The 16,519-nt window shown below is 46.8% G+C and overlaps 1 protein-coding gene across 1 annotated transcript in view; it reads left to right on the top strand.

Annotated features, from left to right (window-relative positions):
- Nucleotides 1-7,691: 7,691 nt before the first annotated feature.
- Nucleotides 7,692-16,519, top strand: part of LOC104382068 (USP6 N-terminal-like protein) — a 35,946-nt gene continuing 27,118 nt past the window's right edge. Inside the window, exons 1-2 of the mRNA XM_086613516.1 lie at nt 7,692-7,935; nt 16,130-16,203. Coding sequence (XP_086469642.1) covers nt 16,138-16,203 — 66 coding nt within the window. The 5' untranslated portion in view covers nt 7,692-7,935; nt 16,130-16,137. The remainder of the gene's footprint in view (nt 7,936-16,129; nt 16,204-16,519) is intronic.

A 16,519-nucleotide genomic window follows, 5' to 3' on the forward strand; every position in this document is an offset into this window, starting at 1 on the left:
CAGGTCAGTGGTGCAGAGTTGGCCCCGTCTCTTCAGGCCATGCAGCTGGAGCATCGTCTCCTCCATAGGACCTGTAAGGTGATGGAAGAGGTGCTGGAGTGTGTGTCCCCAGCAGGGATGGGAAGGGCAGGACCAGGTCACACCTGAGTCTGGGCTGGATTTGCAGGGTGGCTTCTGAAGGGCCTCTGTCCCACATCACTCCCTGCTGTGTTTCGTTGGGAGCCAGCCTGTTTTTCTACTGAAAACCCTTCCGAAACAAGGAGGGGAGAAACAATCTGGGAAAGCAAATGTTTTCTGATAACGTTGAGCAACAGTACAAGCTTTTGTTTCTGTCAATGGAAGGAAGTGGGAGAAACACGTAATAGCTTTAGCACAGCGCAGGCTTTACTGCTGCAAAAGAGATTTAGTGCTTGTCCTCTTGCAGTGGGTCCTAGGAGAGGATCTGATGGGGAGGTACCCATAAGGAGATGACAGGCTGCTTAGAGCAAGTGGGAAAGGTGTTGCTTTTGCGTACTGCAGCCGTGCATTTGTCTGAAGCAGGTGCTAAAGGAAGGTCCGTGACCAGTGAGCCAAGATGGGAAGCCAGGTCTGGGTTTCCATGGGAAATGGGAACCAGGAAGATAAACTCCTTGGTTTGTACTCAACCAGGACAAGACTGAAGCAACTGTGCTTTAAATTAAAGGGTGGGCTCACAGAGGCTTCTCTGTACTCAACTAACGGTGATGATAAAGAGCGAACCAGTTGTGATCTCTGCTCTCTGGAAAAATCCTTCCTGCTGAAAGACTTGATGTTTTGTAAAAAATAAAATGCAAAAATCTCCTGTGCAATTACTATTCTATTTGAAGCCTTATCTGAAGGCCTGCAGGCATGTTATTACTCGAGCAGGGATCTTATTCTTTGTGTTGGCTCCACTCTTTAGGAAAAAAGTGATTTTATTTTTTTTATGCCTTTGCTATCAAAACACCCTTCACTACCCTCAGATGCTTATTTATTGACAACTTCGCTTTTCCGAGCCTTCTTACAGTGCTGAGTTCCAGCTGCACTTTAGTAGTATGCATTCAGTTCTCCCAGGTTTTGATTTTGGAGCAGGAAGGTTCCCATTTCCCAAGCTGCTGAGGAAATAATCATCCTGCTTGCAAATGTCTTTTGTAGCAATTAACTGAAATTTTGTGTTTATAGGTGAACTGTTTTCAGTGAACTGTCTAGTCGTTGCTTTGGTGGGTGATGTTAAGCATTTTTAAGATAATGCATTTTTCAAGTTCAAATTATGTTTTTTTTCCTCTTTAGCCGAGCATGTCTTCAGATAAGACAGACTGCATCTTGAAGCACAGGTGATACTTGAGTAGTGTTTGTTTGTTTCCTGGGGAGAACAGCATCTGCTGCTGCTTTTATGGGCAGCCTTGCGTGGGTCTCCATCATACCAAATGCTTGTCTTTATAACACTGCCGCAGGCTCTCATCTATGTAAACTTCTCCCTCTGCTTTTTGTCTCATCCGAGAAGCTGTTTTGTAATTTTTCTAGTTTTACCATTGGCACTGTCACCTTACCCATGTGATCTTCAGCTTTCACTGGAAAAACTCTTCTCAAACACTCTCATTAATAGGCTTGAGCCTGCTGTTGTCCCGTTTAACTTGCTTTAATCATGCTTCCATTGCTGTCCGTTACTCACATCAGAAATACTGAGGACATGGGAAACAGTAATTGTACGTAATAGATCCATTACGGTTTTGAGCATTGGTTTTCTGAAGTTCCATGTGTTGCTTTCTCAAGCATGTTTGATCAAAGATGCTGCCTGAACATCTCCGAAAAACTTGAAAGAGAAATATGACATCTGGTTTGATGTCTGCCCATGTCACCTGGCTCACTGGGTTGTACATCCACATGGGTACTGGGCTCCATGGTGACACCCTGCAGGTTCGGGTCCACACCTGATCTGCTTGAGGCTCTTCATGCACAACGTGGAGCTGGGCTCCAAACGTGGGGCTGGCTCAGGCCGTTCGCTGTGCCACCCTTCCACCTTCAAGTCCCTCCTGGGGTAAAATGAGGGATGAGCCAGATGATGTGCTCGGGCATAGCATTCTCTCCCCAGAAACCAAGCTGAATTTGTGCCTCCTCCCGATGTTGTGATCATTGCAGGAGGTTTCCAAACCAGGAGTGGGGGAGACACTGAGTCAGCAAACCTGAATTTCTGGTTCACGCTGGTTTGAGGTGACCTAGGGATGCTGGAGGTGTATGTCGTTACATGGTGGCAGTGCCACGACCGTGGCAGCGCTCTGCCATCTGCCATCAGCATGCACGGCAGGGTGCATGCCAGGGGCTCGGCCTCGCTGCTGCAGGCTGAGGAAGAGCACTGCCATTGTACTCTGCTCTCGGGAGACTCCACCTGCAGTACTGCATTCAGCTCCGGGGCCGCCAACACAAGAAGGACATGGAGCTGCTGGAGCGAGTCCAGAGGAGGGCCACGAAGATGATCCGAGGGCTGGAGCACCTCTGCTATGAAGACAGGCTGAGAGAGTTGGGGCTGTTCAGCCTGGAGAAGAGAAGGCTCCGGGGTGATCTTATGGAGCCTTCCAGTACTTAAAGGGGGCCTACAGGAAAGCTGGAGAGGGACTTTTTACAAGGGCATGTAGTGATAGGACAAGGGGCAATGGATTTCAACTGAAAGGCGGGGGGGGAGACTTTGATTAGATGTAAGGAAGAAATTTTTTAAAATGAGGGTGGTGAAACACTGGAACAGGTTGCCTGAAGGAGTTGTGGCTGCCCCATCCCTGGAAGTGTTCAAGGCCAGGTTGGATGAGGGCTTGAACAACCTGACCTAGTGAAAGGTGTCCCTGCCTATGGCAGGGGAGTTGGAACTAGATGATCTTGAAGGCCCCTTCCAACCCAAACCGTTCTATGATTCTGTGATTGTGGTAAAGCCAGCGAGATGGCAGCATGGTGATGTAAGCAATCCTTGCCAAGCCCTTTGGAGGCTGGTGTTTAGCTAATTAGGAAATACTCCAAGTGCTGAGGGTGCGGTTGCAAGGAAAGAAAGCATCATTGGGGACTTCAGGGTGAACGTGGGGCTGGTGGTGGACAGGGGAAGACTCATTTTATCCCCCAGTCACACGTGGAAAAGCACCAGCTGTTTACACCCACTGCACCAGGGACCGGTGTGGCTTTGCTCTGGGATGGGGGACTCCATGCTGCAGTGACACAGGTGGATGCGCTCCACCCTTGCACAGGGTTGTGGTTGGCAGGGTGGACTTGGATGGTGTTTTCAGAAGCGCTGGTTCAGCTGCTGTTGATGGCCAGGAGCTGATGCTTCTTGCCGCTGGTGACTGCCCACCATGGCACCTCACCAGCTGCCCACTACCAGCACGACGACTTTGCCAGTGACCAGAAGATTTGCATCCTCTTCCCCCCTTAGCTCTTACCAGCACCAGCCCGCCCGCTGCGTTTCCACCTTTCCCCTCAGCATCATTTCATTGCACTTATATTCTTTCAATAACAATTTCTGTACTTTAGATATGGCTTACTCCAAAACATCAAATGCTGTTTTGTTTTCCCTGGCTGGAAAGTTGCGTGTCTGTGTTTCAACCCCCAGTCTCAGTGGATCCATTTTTAGTGTCACGTTTAGTTTTACATCAACCATCGTAAAGTGATAACAGCCATTGTGAATTGTAAGATGTATTTTGGAGCCCTGAATAAATAACACAGACGTTAATTTAAACGCTATTGAAAAAAAAAAACCAAGAATGCTGGAGTTCTTTTTGTATTGACTCCTGAGCTGGCGAGCTGCTTTTAACAGGGTGTCCTACATGACCGTTGCTGTTTCGTAAGCTGAAGCATTACGTCTGCCTTAAGTCTTCGCCTCCGGTTTGATTTTTATAAACATGTTTTCCACAAAGAGAAGAGGGGAGGACTACTTGTGTGAACAATTTCCTCAAAGGGAATACAACCATTAAATTTTCTTGTTTACATAAAATGTTGCTTTTGCACAAAAAAAAGTAGCAGACATTCCTGCGACTGTTCAGTTGGGGTAATTTTAGGAGTTATCAACAAGCAAAAAGGAAGGGAAAGGTTATGTTGTAATTAAAAAAAGATTCCTCTCATGCTCTTTAAAATTTTGTGTATCTTAATGCTGTCCTGTGCATGGTTCGAGCCTGTAAAAAAGCTTTGGAAGACATTTTCTCAGTGCTTCCAGTGTCGGATCCGTATTTGTTGTTTCCCTGAAGTTTTTCATTACTAGATACGCTTGCATGGGGCTCGGTAGAAGAAAAGAAGTTAACAACAGCTCACCCACTAGCGTCTGAAGATGCTATTTGAAGGTAATGCAAGTCCAAGGTACTGCCAGCAAAATGGTCAGGGAGTGTCCTTTGCACAGACTGCCAGATACAAATAATTTACTGCGTGGGGCTCTGTCTTTGGAGGCGGTGTGAGCTGATTAAATTCATTAAAGCGGTTCAAGGAATGAGGGTGGTACTCAGAGAACCTAATTTAAAATACATGTTTTCCTAGGGGATGGGTATTAGTCTGGGACTGGATCAGGGTCAAACTAATGGCGTGAGCTGCCTCCCCTCCTAAAAATGGGGTGCAGCCAGGGACTCTGGCAAGCGGTGCAAGACTCACATGGTCAGCGTAAGTCTCACTTTAACTTAGCTTATATATCTGTAACTTATAAATCATTCATGTCAATGATTATTTTGATTGAGTTTTCTATGAACAAGCTGCATCTTGTTAGTGGATTTTAACTTCCTACCTGTTTATTTAATTGGCTGTCCTAGTGACTTTATATAATGGTACATTTGTTATTTCCTTATTTGTGTTTTTAAAAAGATGCCACCCCTCTGTGCCAGGGAGACCACAGGCTGCTGGCAGCCCAGTAGCTTATTTTTGCCTCCTTGTTCCTTTGGTTTTGGCTAGTGACCATTGCTAGCTCCTCAGTGCTCAGAGTGATGCCTTGGGTATCAGCCAGGACTCGTGTCCTCACTCTGCTGCTTCAGGCATGTGTTAGGTGTGGGTGGCCTCTAGCTGGCAGTGGCTGCTGATCTGAAAAGCAGGAGAAGTTTTAAATAGCAAATGGAGACGCAATAAGAGCTTTTAGCTTACCCAAAATTGCTGTGTATAGCTGGAGGCAAGAATGACCATGGGGATGGAGAAAGGGAAGAGTAGCATGTCCAATGATGTTGCTACATGAATCAAAATACAGTATTTTGAGAGGAATGCATGTCCAAGTGGAGAAGACCATTGTTGTAGCTTCCTTTAGTTTATGGTTAAAGAAATGTAAACTGCTCTTCCAGTCTTAAGCAAACAGAAGAAGCCAGTTCCAAAGCTCCATGTTTATATAGTTGCTTTCCAGGTCAGTGCATCACCTGAAAAAAGGGGATTCCTCTTTCTCCTGCCCCCAGCTTTTCTGGCCTTTTTATAAATACTGGAATGCAGGAAGGAGGGAATGCAGAGAGAAAAGTAGTCTTCAATTCCCAAAGCAGCAAGTGGACTTTTGCATTCTTCAGTTTACTTCTCTTTTTTTAATGAGAAATCATTTGAATAATGATGCTTTAAAAAAACAAATACATTCATGCATCTTGAGTGTTTTGTGCTGGTATTTGTTTGGTTTTTTGCTATTGTTGTCTGGGGGAGATGACTTCCTGTTAAAAAGAGCTTAAAAAAATTGTTTGGATGCTCTTTTACTCCCTGTGGGGTCTAAAAATAGAAGCTGCTGAAGAATTGCTTGTAGATGCACTGTTCTGCTCAGGAGATTTAGGTTACCTCTAAAGCCACGTCTTCTGACATTGCAACAGCTGAGCTTCCCAGAAGCACTGAGGCTGAGCTTACCACCTGTAAGCAGGGAGAAGAGCAAATCTCTTTATCAGCCCTCCTGCTTCTCTTCTCCTGTCTCCATTCCTAGGCAGAAGACCTTAACCTGAGTGCTGAGCACAAAAAAAAAAAAAAAAAAAAAAAAAGTGTTTGAAAATGCGAGCAAGATGTAAGTGCTGGAAGGATGGTGGGGAGAGGGTTGAGGTTTTATTTACTGGCAGCACTGCTGTGCGTGCCAGTAGTGTTGATGGGGGTGAATAACATGTAAATGCAGCCTCACGTAGTTTTTTAACTACTATAACTAGAGTTATTACTATAACTAAAAGTCTCGGCCAGTGTATTTGGGTTTCATGGCATTGCCATACCAAGTGGCAAAGTATTATCATCGTGACCACAGCTTGCCATCGTACTTTAAAAACTTGGTGCAGATTGGGAGAACAGAGGGAAATGTGTGTAATCTGCATTATAATGTGTGTAAGCCACGTTATAAGCTACTCCGTGATAACGTGTGTATGTGATGTAATCTGTATTATAAGTTAATCAATGATAAAGGTGGCTGCCTCTGAAAGGGTGTGAAGTCTTCTGCACTTTGGGGTCTCTGAGTCATTGTGTCCAGGTGCTGGAGGGGTGACAGTGGGAAAATTCAGCACAGGACAGCCCAGGAACATGAGGAAAAGTCCATTCACAGGTGCTTGTGAAGGGAATCAGAACAGAGGTGGTGTTATTAAAGTGGCTACTCATGACAGAAGCAAGCTGTGCTTCCTCTCCTGGGCATCGGTGCACTTTTCCACTCCTGGTGCTTGCTGGTTTCAAACATAAGTGTTGCACTTTGGGGTGATGTCTTGATTTCATGCTTGTGAAACCAGTGTGTTGCTTCTCTGGGTTGCTTAAGGTGAGAATGAAAAATTTATTTTTAAAAAAGGATAGCTATATGTTGGGCTCTGGTGTCCTTCGAACTGCTTTAGCCGTTTGGATGTGTCGGGTAGGAACTACAAGTGCTGGAAAGTGGCTCAGGTGGCGCTGCCGGTGCCAACTCTTTGCCGTGTGAGTTGGTGATGTTGTGTTACTGGTCTTAACCCAACCAAAGTCCCATATGCTGCTTCTCCCTTTCCTCTCAGTTTGTTCCTAGAGGAACGGCCTGGAACCCCATTGCATCCCTTCTTGTTAGCAACGTGTTCTTGGATTGGCTGAAGTTGAGTGTAATACCATGCCTTTGGCTTGGGCAGGGGGCATGTTCTGCCTGCTAAGTTGCTGGTAGCACGTGTCTGCTGGTACAAAGGTGTGATGGACTCTGAGATCTTCATGGGAAGCCCTTCCATCCCCCGGCCCTCAACCAGGCCAGAAAATGGGCTAAAACACAGCCCTCCCCAATGCAAACCAGGTGCTGGGTTGTGACTCAGCTGAGCATCCCTGGATAAACACCCCGGACAAGATGATGTGCAGCTGGAGGTATGCAGGCTGGTTTTCTGGTACCTGGCACGTATGGTCGGATAGTTGTAGAATTCCTGCCCAACCCCAAACAAAATCCATGTAACGAGTCCTCTGTGTTAGTGCAAGTCCCTGCTAGGCTGATGCTGTGAGCTGAGTGAGGAGCTTTTCATTCTGAAAAGCACACTGAATCAACAAAATCTGAGCATAACCCACACCAAGGGTTTTCTTGCAGCGCAGACGAGTGTAGTTCACTTTCTGCCATCAAGTGCCCTCCCGTTACAGCCTGTTCCTTCCTTACCAGGCTGAGATGCTGCCTTGCTGCCCACTCCAACGGAACCTGCCTTTCCTCTGCGCGCACAGCCCCCCAGCACTGGTAAAAGATGGTGCCTCCGCTGTGCCAGAACTGGAAAACTTACCGACTTCTTGTTTCCTTTGCAGTGAGCACGGGGGAAGAGAGAGCCCGCATGCGGATTGCCTCCCACCTTGCCTTTTCCCACAGCCGCTCACGGTGAGCTCCGATGCGCTGGAGGAGCGAAGGGGACGGCTGCTGCACTGAGCCGGGGCAGCGCGAGTGAGACCACCGGGCGTCTGACCGTCCTCACTACTCCGCAGCGGGGACAACCAGCTCCTGCCAGGTAGATGCCCACAGGGGAGAGGACAACTCCAGCTGAACTGATGCATCTCAGCACCTGATACCAGGCTCAGGTAAAGGCATGTTGCTTGGAGCCAGGTTGCGTTTCCATGCTCCCTCCTCCAAACTCAGAAACTGGCTCCGGAGCACTCACCTCGAGCGCTGTTGTGGGCTGTGGGTACACATGCTAATAAATCAGCACCATCTCGTCTGTGTTGATGCTGGATGCTCTGGCTTGTTGGGACATGGCTGGTGGCGTCAGTGAGTTGCAGTGGAGGTTTTCACTTGGGTGTTCCCAGTGCTTCTGCTGATGGAGGTGAGTGTGTTTTTATCCAGCACAGCATCTAGCACAGTTTCGGATACAGTGCAAGTTTACTGGGACAGGAGCTTATCTGAGTTTTCTGTAATGCACCTGCAACTCATATAAAGTGATCTATGGGCAGTCGTTTTCAAAGACTCTGAGACAGTTAAAACAAAAACCTCCGTGCAATTCAGCTGGCTTAGTGCTCCTTATACTCCAAAAAAAAACCCCAAAACCAACTTGCTTGTGTGCTCATAAGTTCTTGTTGTAGTCAAGGAAATAAACATGCAGACAGGATCTCCTGTGTTTTGGTTCATCCTGCTTGATAGTAATTTCATTCCTGAAGTCGTAATTCACTTTGTGAGTGCAAGTCTGATTTCCTTCTCAGTAGCACGGTTGTAAGCAAGTGCCAGATTTGGGCTAAGATTGGTGATGTTCATTCTGCTGATGTGTTTTTGAGGAGCTGGTGCCTGGCCAGGCCGTTTGCAGTCTGGCTTTGTCAGAGAGGAGCTGCAGATGGGGAGCAGCAGAAGTCCTTGATGCAAGCACGTTGAGCCTGTTGTCCGTTTTGGGATTGAAATTTGGGTTTCTAGTAAAAAATACTGTGGCAGCTGCGACACCAGAGGTGGGGACACTGGCCAGACTTGTAGCAAGACCTCAGGAGCAGCTTGACTTCTTCATGGGGAGCCAGGTATCATGAAGCAGAAGCTCTGCCGGCAGCTGGCGGTGCGTGGCCGTCACTTCCTCCTGCGGTTCATCACCTCCCGACACACAGCCTTGCGTGCCGGCGCCCGCCTGCAACAACCTGCAGCTCCTCCGGGATGTCCTGGGAGGCTTCGAGGTTTCCTCGGGCCGCGGCGGAGCAGTCGAAGCAGACCCAAAGCCGTGCTCGTTTTCGCTGTGCTTTGTAGGTACGTGCAAGCGGTGTAACCCCGCAGCTTTGCTTTTGAAAGGCTTGAAGCACATGGGAGAGGAGTCTCTCGTGACAGCTCCTCTCGGCTTGCAACAGCCAACTGCGCCCCAGATTACACCTGGCAACAAGGGTGAGGAATTTGCTGCGAGCCGGTAGCCTGCGTGGTTCGAAGCATGTTGACGTGCCTGTTTCGTGCACTTAAAGAAACCCTGACAGAGTTTATTTGACTTTCTGCAGGTTGCTTTAGCCGCTTTGTAAGCAGAGTGTTGCACCGCTTCGCGTGGCTGGGTTTATTCCAGGGCAGGCAAGCGCACTGTTACAACGGGTAGTAGCTTTACGAGTGAGAGCAGCATTGTGCTGGGAAGTGGTGCCGACTGCAGCCGTGCCTTGAGCGAGGGTCTCACCCCTTAGCAGATGTCGTGTAAGCGTTTCCACTTGTACAGATGCATAAGCAGTTCCTCTAAGCCTGTTCCTCTAAAGGAAAAATTGCAGGCTTATACTGTAGACAGCTAAAGATATAAAACACTGGGTTAAAATATGCTTTTAAAATAGAATGTGAAACAGGAACGGCAACTTGTTGAGTTTCGGCAGTGGTGGATGTGGTTGTAGTAAATACGTACCTTTTTGACTTTATTCCACAGCAGTAGTTTCAGTCTGATACAAGTCAGCGTTGTGTTGAAGTATGGTGTGTCAAATTTGCTTTTTTTTTTCCCTGCTTTTTTTTTGTTTCCTCCCTTCTAGCAGCAGTCTCTATTAGTAGCTAACTGGGCACATTTAAGACTCCAACACACCTTCACCTAAACTCATTTCTCCTTTTTCGGTGACCTTCTGCTTGCAATAGCATGCAGGAAAAAAAAATCATGTATGTTTCCATGGGCTTGGATGCAGCTGAGCAGGACAAACATATGATGCTGTGAGAGGTTACTGCAGCAAAAATGCAAATTTTACAAGTTTTGCCCTGGAAATGAAGCATGCTGAGAAGGGGTGCAGTTAGATGAGATGACTCTGCTTGGGGGAGGCAACCGTTAAGATTTTGTAACTCAACTGTATTTAACTGTACGCCTGCACCGTGCTCGCCTTTAATTTGCTCTAACTGGTGGATGCATGCAGCGGGAATGGAGAAATAACCAAAACATATGGTCTGTAATCTCAAGTGGCTTCAGTACATACTTTTCTACAGTATAAAATGTTTAAAGTTGGGTTCCATATTCTGGAAAATCCAGATTCCCAATCCAGCCCAAGGTTGAGAACATGATGCTATGCTGTACTTCCTAAAAAGAGGAGACTTTACTGATATTTTCAAAAGCCCTTCTGCCATGTGACACCGGATCTACGGTTCACCTTGCAGCAGTATGGTGAAGATGAGCAATCCAGTCTGATGCTCGTGCAACCTGGCAGTATAAAGCCTGCGTAAAACCAGTAGAAAAGCATGTAAAACTTTTGTACTTTCCTTGTAAGGAGGCAGAAAGGGCTCAAAGAGACTGAAAATTCAGCAGCTTTGGCTCAGATGCTTGGTAGCATCAGGAGAGCTACTCTGTTCAAAGGCTGGGAAGCTGCTTTCTGGCCAAGGTCCTGACAGCAAAGCCACTTTGCGAGGAGGGCTCAGAGGAGTCAGATCTGGAATCATGGTTGCAGTGAATTTCTAGGAGGGCACCTCAAGATGTGCTGATGTGCAACCCTCTGCAGGGCCCATCAGCTGAGCCTTTGATGTCTCAGCTCCAGTTCTTAGACCACATCCATTTGCATTTTTGATTGATTAAATTCTGTGTACAAGTCTCATGTCCTGGTGGAGTTTAATCGAAGCTTGTCCTTGTTTTGTATAAATTGAGCAGTGGAGAGAGAAGGACCTGGTGGTGAGCAGAGGGCTGCAGACATGGCCTTGGCAAGCAGCCTCTGTGGAAAAAGGTGGTGGCATCTGTGTCTTCTGCAGGGTGATCGCTGCTGGGTTTATAAGCAGGAGACGTTATGTCGTGGTTGAGGGAACATGTGTGTACCCCTCACCCCGCCTCGGGCCGTGGCACGAGCATCACTGCCGCCGGGCCGTGGGAAACACTCGGTTCCTCTTCTGGGCAATGAGCAGGGTTGCAACACGCAGGTTGGGTGGGTGGTGGCCAAAGGTTCCCATGCTCCAGGATGGTGGTCCTGGTGGGTATTGCCCTGCGTGGGGCAGTGGGAGCTCGACAGATCTTACCGAAAAAATACAGGACTTTGGGGGAGGTTTATAACAGTAAACCTGATTTATGGGTAACAATTTTTGCACCAAGTCTTGGATTTTGATGTAGACACCTTTCTGCTGCCAATACTTGAGATATCAGCGAGTGAATTTAATTTCAGGCAAGCTGTTCTCATCCAAAACGTGGATATTTTATTTCAGGTTGTATTGGGTTTGTGTGGTGGGGCTTTGGTAGCAGGCGAGGGGCTACAAGGATGGCTCCTGTGAGAAGCTCCTAGAAGCTGCCCCGGCTCCAAGTCAGACCCACCTCTGGCCAAGGCCAAGCCCATCAGCGATGGTGGTAACATGTATGACAACATATTTAAGAAGAAAAAACTGACTGCTGGGAGATCGCAGGCGGGGAGCAGGCTGGGCATCGGATTGTGAGTGGTGAGCAACTGCATTGTGCATCGCTCGCTTTGTGTGTTCTTTTATTAGTAGTGTTGTTATTATTATTTCTTCTCTCCTTGTGCTGTCCTATTAAACTGTCCTTATCCCAACCCATGAGTTCCACCTTTTTCTTCTGATTCTCCCCATCCCACTGAGGGGGCATGGAGCGAGCGAGCGGCTGCCTCGTGTTTTAGCTGCCAACTGGGGCTGAACCGCGATGTAGGTTTGCTGACGGCCAGAGAGTGTCCAGCACGGGTTGGCAGTGGCGTGCATTTTCCTTAAGCATCTTTAGGCTTACTGTTGCTGGGATTAATTTTTACTTCCTTAAATCGTAAGCTGCAAGTTTTAGTGTGAGATGGCAGACGGTAGGGTTTTTCAACTCATTCTTTTTAAAAGAAACTAGTTGATAACTTTGTTTCCCAGCTGAATTTAAGTGTGCATGGCTTGAGGCTTTCTGTTACTTATATCCTGGCAAATGTGTCTAATACTGTTCTTGCATTCTTCACATTTTCTTCCTAATCCTGTTCATAGCTCCTTTACCTTGTGTGTTCATCATGGAAAAAAAAACAGTTTGCTGAGAAAATACAGTACTCAGAGGAGTGAATTGGGTGGCAGGCTTGAGAAAGTCATTTGAGTAGTATATTAAAAAAAAAAAATTCTTCAATCTTATATAGGTATATAGACAAGCATGGCAGGTACTCATATTTATAGCTAGCCTATTTATATCAGGGCAGAATGATGTGTTTTGTCAAACTTCATAAACTAAATGTCTGTATTAAACTAAATGTCTCAGTAGTTTTCACATACACAAGGTATCCTTTCCCTCGAGCAAATTCTATAACTTCATGGTGTCAATCTACTTTGGAGTGCAAGTATGCACAGAATAAATAATAAAATTATCCATATTCAATATCTATAGTCAACATAGGTGTTATAGAGCTAAGCTATATTCTGTGCCATCTCCAGTGTACTTTGAAAACCACCTAGTGAGCATAGCATTGCCTTTGTACTCTGAAAAGCAGCAGTATTGCAGTCAGATGCCGAGGCCAGTGCAGCTGCTTGCCATCTCCATCCCTCCCACTGCCATCAACTATTTTCTCTGCTCTCAAGTTTTTTTCCTAAATTTGGACTTTTGCACTGTTTTGGTAGAAAGAGAAAATGTGCACATTCCAGGCATGAGATGTGAAACTGGCTCCTCTGCACCAGTCTGCCTTTCCTGGCTGCAGAGAGGCTTTCACAGAGGCGGATGCCAAAATATATGTGGTCTTGCTGCTGTCTTCTGTTGTGTAAACCCTCCCATGTTACCGAGCTGCTCTCCCTCTGGTTGTTCTATTACAGAGCATGGTCAGAGATAACTTCTACTTTGTAAATGCCTTGAAAAATTGCCCATTTAATTTGATGTACAATTTATTTTTCCCTCCAGTCTGCAGAATATTTGTATTTTTAGCAGCACATAAAGGACCTCATTTGAATTCTTTGGCTCCATAACAACCAAAAAAACGACGTCAGAAGTGGGGGAGCCTTTGAGTTAAACTTCGCAGAAGAAAAACGTGAGGAGAAGATGCAGATATATTAGATGACATTGTGAGACAGTTACTCAGACCTTGCTACTTTGAAAAATGAAGCTGTGATTAACATGTATTGAGCAAAATTCATGGGAACATTTGATGTAAGAGCTGCAGCTTGGAAAAATTAGAACAAAATACACTTTAATGTTTGTATCCTTGCTCTGCTTTGATTGTGGAGTCAATAATGGAGAAAGATTCAACCATTCCTGCCATGAATTTGAAGAGTTTTGCTTTTTTTCCTGTGTCTGTATAGATGAGTGTAAAGCAGTTGGCTGATGATGTGTGGCAGAAGAGCTGCCCTGGTAGCCCTGATCACTGCGTGTGATTTAATATTTCTATCACACCGCTGGCAACCGGGACCAATGGCTGCTTTTGAAACGAAGAGTTAGGGAAGGATGGTTCTCCCAGCTGTCTCCATCCACGCCTGAAATACACAGTGGCAGTGAGCAGGTTGCATTAAGAAGTTCGTAAGATGAGACAAATAATTGCTTAGGGGTGTCTGAAGGTGCAGTCAAGAGAGAGCACTGATGCTTTTCTTCATTGTATCGCCTCTATTTTCTTTTTTTATTGCTCGTTTTTTCCCCTCAAGGGAAAATAGCATTTTTCAGATCATCTCAAGTGCCATGCCTTTGGCTGCTCTGGCTCAGCCAGGGCCAAGCACTGCCGCAGCCGGCTGCACGGTGGCTCACTGAGATGCAGCTTCACCCAGAAGCAGAGGTAGCATGTCCTGTGACAAGAATTCTTCAGGTTCCTCCTGAAGGGAGGTCACAGTGGCTCCTGGTGTCCAGTAGAGAGCTGCAGTGGCAACTTTGAATTAACTTGTTCTTGAGCAGCTATTGCGCAGTGTTTTAGCTGTGGGTAGCAATGCTCGTCTTCTTTGTGAGGAGGTGCTCACCAGCACTTTGGGAAAGGCCCAGAGCTTAGCAACACAGGATTTACTTTTCCAGCTTTAGATGCAACACGGGAGTCAACCTGCTCTTTTTTATTTCAAAAGGCTTTTCAAATTTTCTTGTGAGAGGCTTTCAGATCTGTTCTGCTAGGGGGATCCCAGATGCTCTGAGGAGCTCCTTTCAAGCCCTACAAGAAGCCTCTGGACTGTATTGTTGAAGTTGTTCAGCTTCCAGTTGTTCTGGGTAAATCACTGGATTGTTTGCAATGTGACAGTGGAGAAGATATTTTAAGGCTGTGGTGGCTCTCAACAGTTTTTTCCCCAACCCTGATGAATCTTTTTACAGCAGGCAAAATAGGCAAAACCTCCTTAGTGAAGGCAAAATGCAGTCTGCCTCTATAACAAGCTATTCTAAGAGGCTTCATGCTCTTAAGTATTCAAAAACTTTTCCAAATGCTAAGCCGCTTGCAACTGTGGAGTAAAATTATTTTACCTTGCTCTTCTTGAAATGCATAGTATCCATCTGGGACTGCTGGCAAGTCAGCAGGACTCTGAAGGACAAAGCCATGTAGGTGATAGCATGACTTCCCAGAACTTATCCTGTCTGCACCGAGTAGGGTTTATAATTCGTAACAGAAGTATAGGAAAAACTTAAAACTATTTTAAAAAGCTTTTTAAAAAAATAAAAGGCAACCAAGTACTGGGGAAGGGGAGGAAGGGGGAAATACCAGGAAGATGCATAGCTCTGGGACTGGCTGGAGTTTGTCCATTTACAGAGTGCTTGAGAATGTGGTCAGTGGGCTGGAAACAAGGCCATCCCTGTTGGGTGCCTGTCTCTACTGCCATCCTCCGTGCCTGGGGACAGACACGGCTGAGACTGCGCTGCAGCAGCATCACTCCCCTAACCTGAAGGTTTGGGTAACGTGACTTGCAGTAGCCTGGCTTTAGCTGGTGTCGTAGCTGTTGTGTGGTCTGAGCTGGGTTGGTCGTGGCTCCGTGGAGTTTCGGGGGAGGAGGACTTGGTAGACCTTCCCACTGCTCTCTTCCTTGCAGCCACCTCTGGGGACTGTGGTTCCCTGGAGATTTTTTCTGCCTGTGTTTTCTCCTCAGTGTGCTAGATCAACCTTTTCCTTGGATGAACAGCGAGAAGCTACTTACGGCTTGACAGGAAGGATGCTCCTTTGCGCGCTGACAAGACAATGCTGAAGTCGTGTTTGACATGGGAGGTTATCTTGCTCATATATATGTGTATGGGACAAAGCAGAGCAGTGGACACAGACCTCAGGGAGCTAGAGACTGGGTCTTGTTTAGACCAAGACTAGTCCGTCTCAGAGTAGATGGGAACTCTGTGGTCATCTTGCTGCTGTGTTGTTTTTCTTTTGGGGGTGTGTATAGAAGGTAATCATCTAGAAGCCAATTTACTTCGTGTGTGCATGCTTCAGTAGGCAAAAACTTCTCCTTTTAGTTTCTCCTTTGATGTTAAATCTGCCTTCGAGTGCCCCTACAGAGCATCTCATGGTGTCACATTCATAGCTGAGGGCAAGAGCATGGTAGTTTGCCGTCATCCACACGAACGCTGTGCTGTGCAGCGCCCAGCTGGCGTGTGACATGTGCAGTGCAAGGGCTCTGCGGCAGGTTTGTGCGGCTCGATTTAAAAGCACCGTGTCTTTTGTACAGGCACGTGTGTGCCTAAGAGCAAAGGCACAGCATCTTGTTTTCCAGCAGGCAAGACTCCCCCTTGCTCAGATGCGGTTGTGTCCCTGTGCAGAAGGCGGGAACTTGGCAGTCCTGCTGCATGCAGGAAAGCTCCATGCATGCTTCGTGCAGGGGCTTTTCAACCTTGGCTCAATTTTAGCTATGGGATGTGGCTGGAAGCTGAAGTTGTCAGCAAAGGCTTTTTCTATTAGCACTTTCCCGAAATATTTCCCATGCTGCGTACATGTTTACTTATCTCCTTTCCCCCCTTCTTTTTTTTCTTTTTTTTTCACCTTACAGCTTCTGACATGAAGAAAGATATAGAGTCTTTAATAGCCCAGGAAAAAGCGGAGATCATTGCCAAGTATGAGAAGGTACCAACCTCGTGTTTCTCCCCAACATGCTGACTAAGGCTGAAGCTATTCAGTTGATTAGGAATGCTTCGATAAGAACTTTTGCCTCCCTGCAGGCATGGCCTCAGTAACTCTCATGCCATCAGGTGTTGTGCCAGCTCTCCCTACCTGCACATCCCCTCTCACCATGTCCCCAGAGTTCCTTGTGGAACCTGTGTGTGCTCAGCACAGATACCAAAAGGTCCTGGGCTTCTAGTGCTTCAGTGTTCCCTTACCACCAGGATGGCTTATGCCCGACAGCTCTGGTTTCTCTGCTGTACAGCCCTTCCCAGCCCAT

The sequence above is a fragment of the Tauraco erythrolophus genome, chromosome 6 (genome assembly GCF_009769465.1).
Source record: "Tauraco erythrolophus isolate bTauEry1 chromosome 6, bTauEry1.pri, whole genome shotgun sequence".
In the NCBI taxonomy this organism is placed as follows: Eukaryota; Metazoa; Chordata; class Aves; order Musophagiformes; family Musophagidae; genus Tauraco; species Tauraco erythrolophus.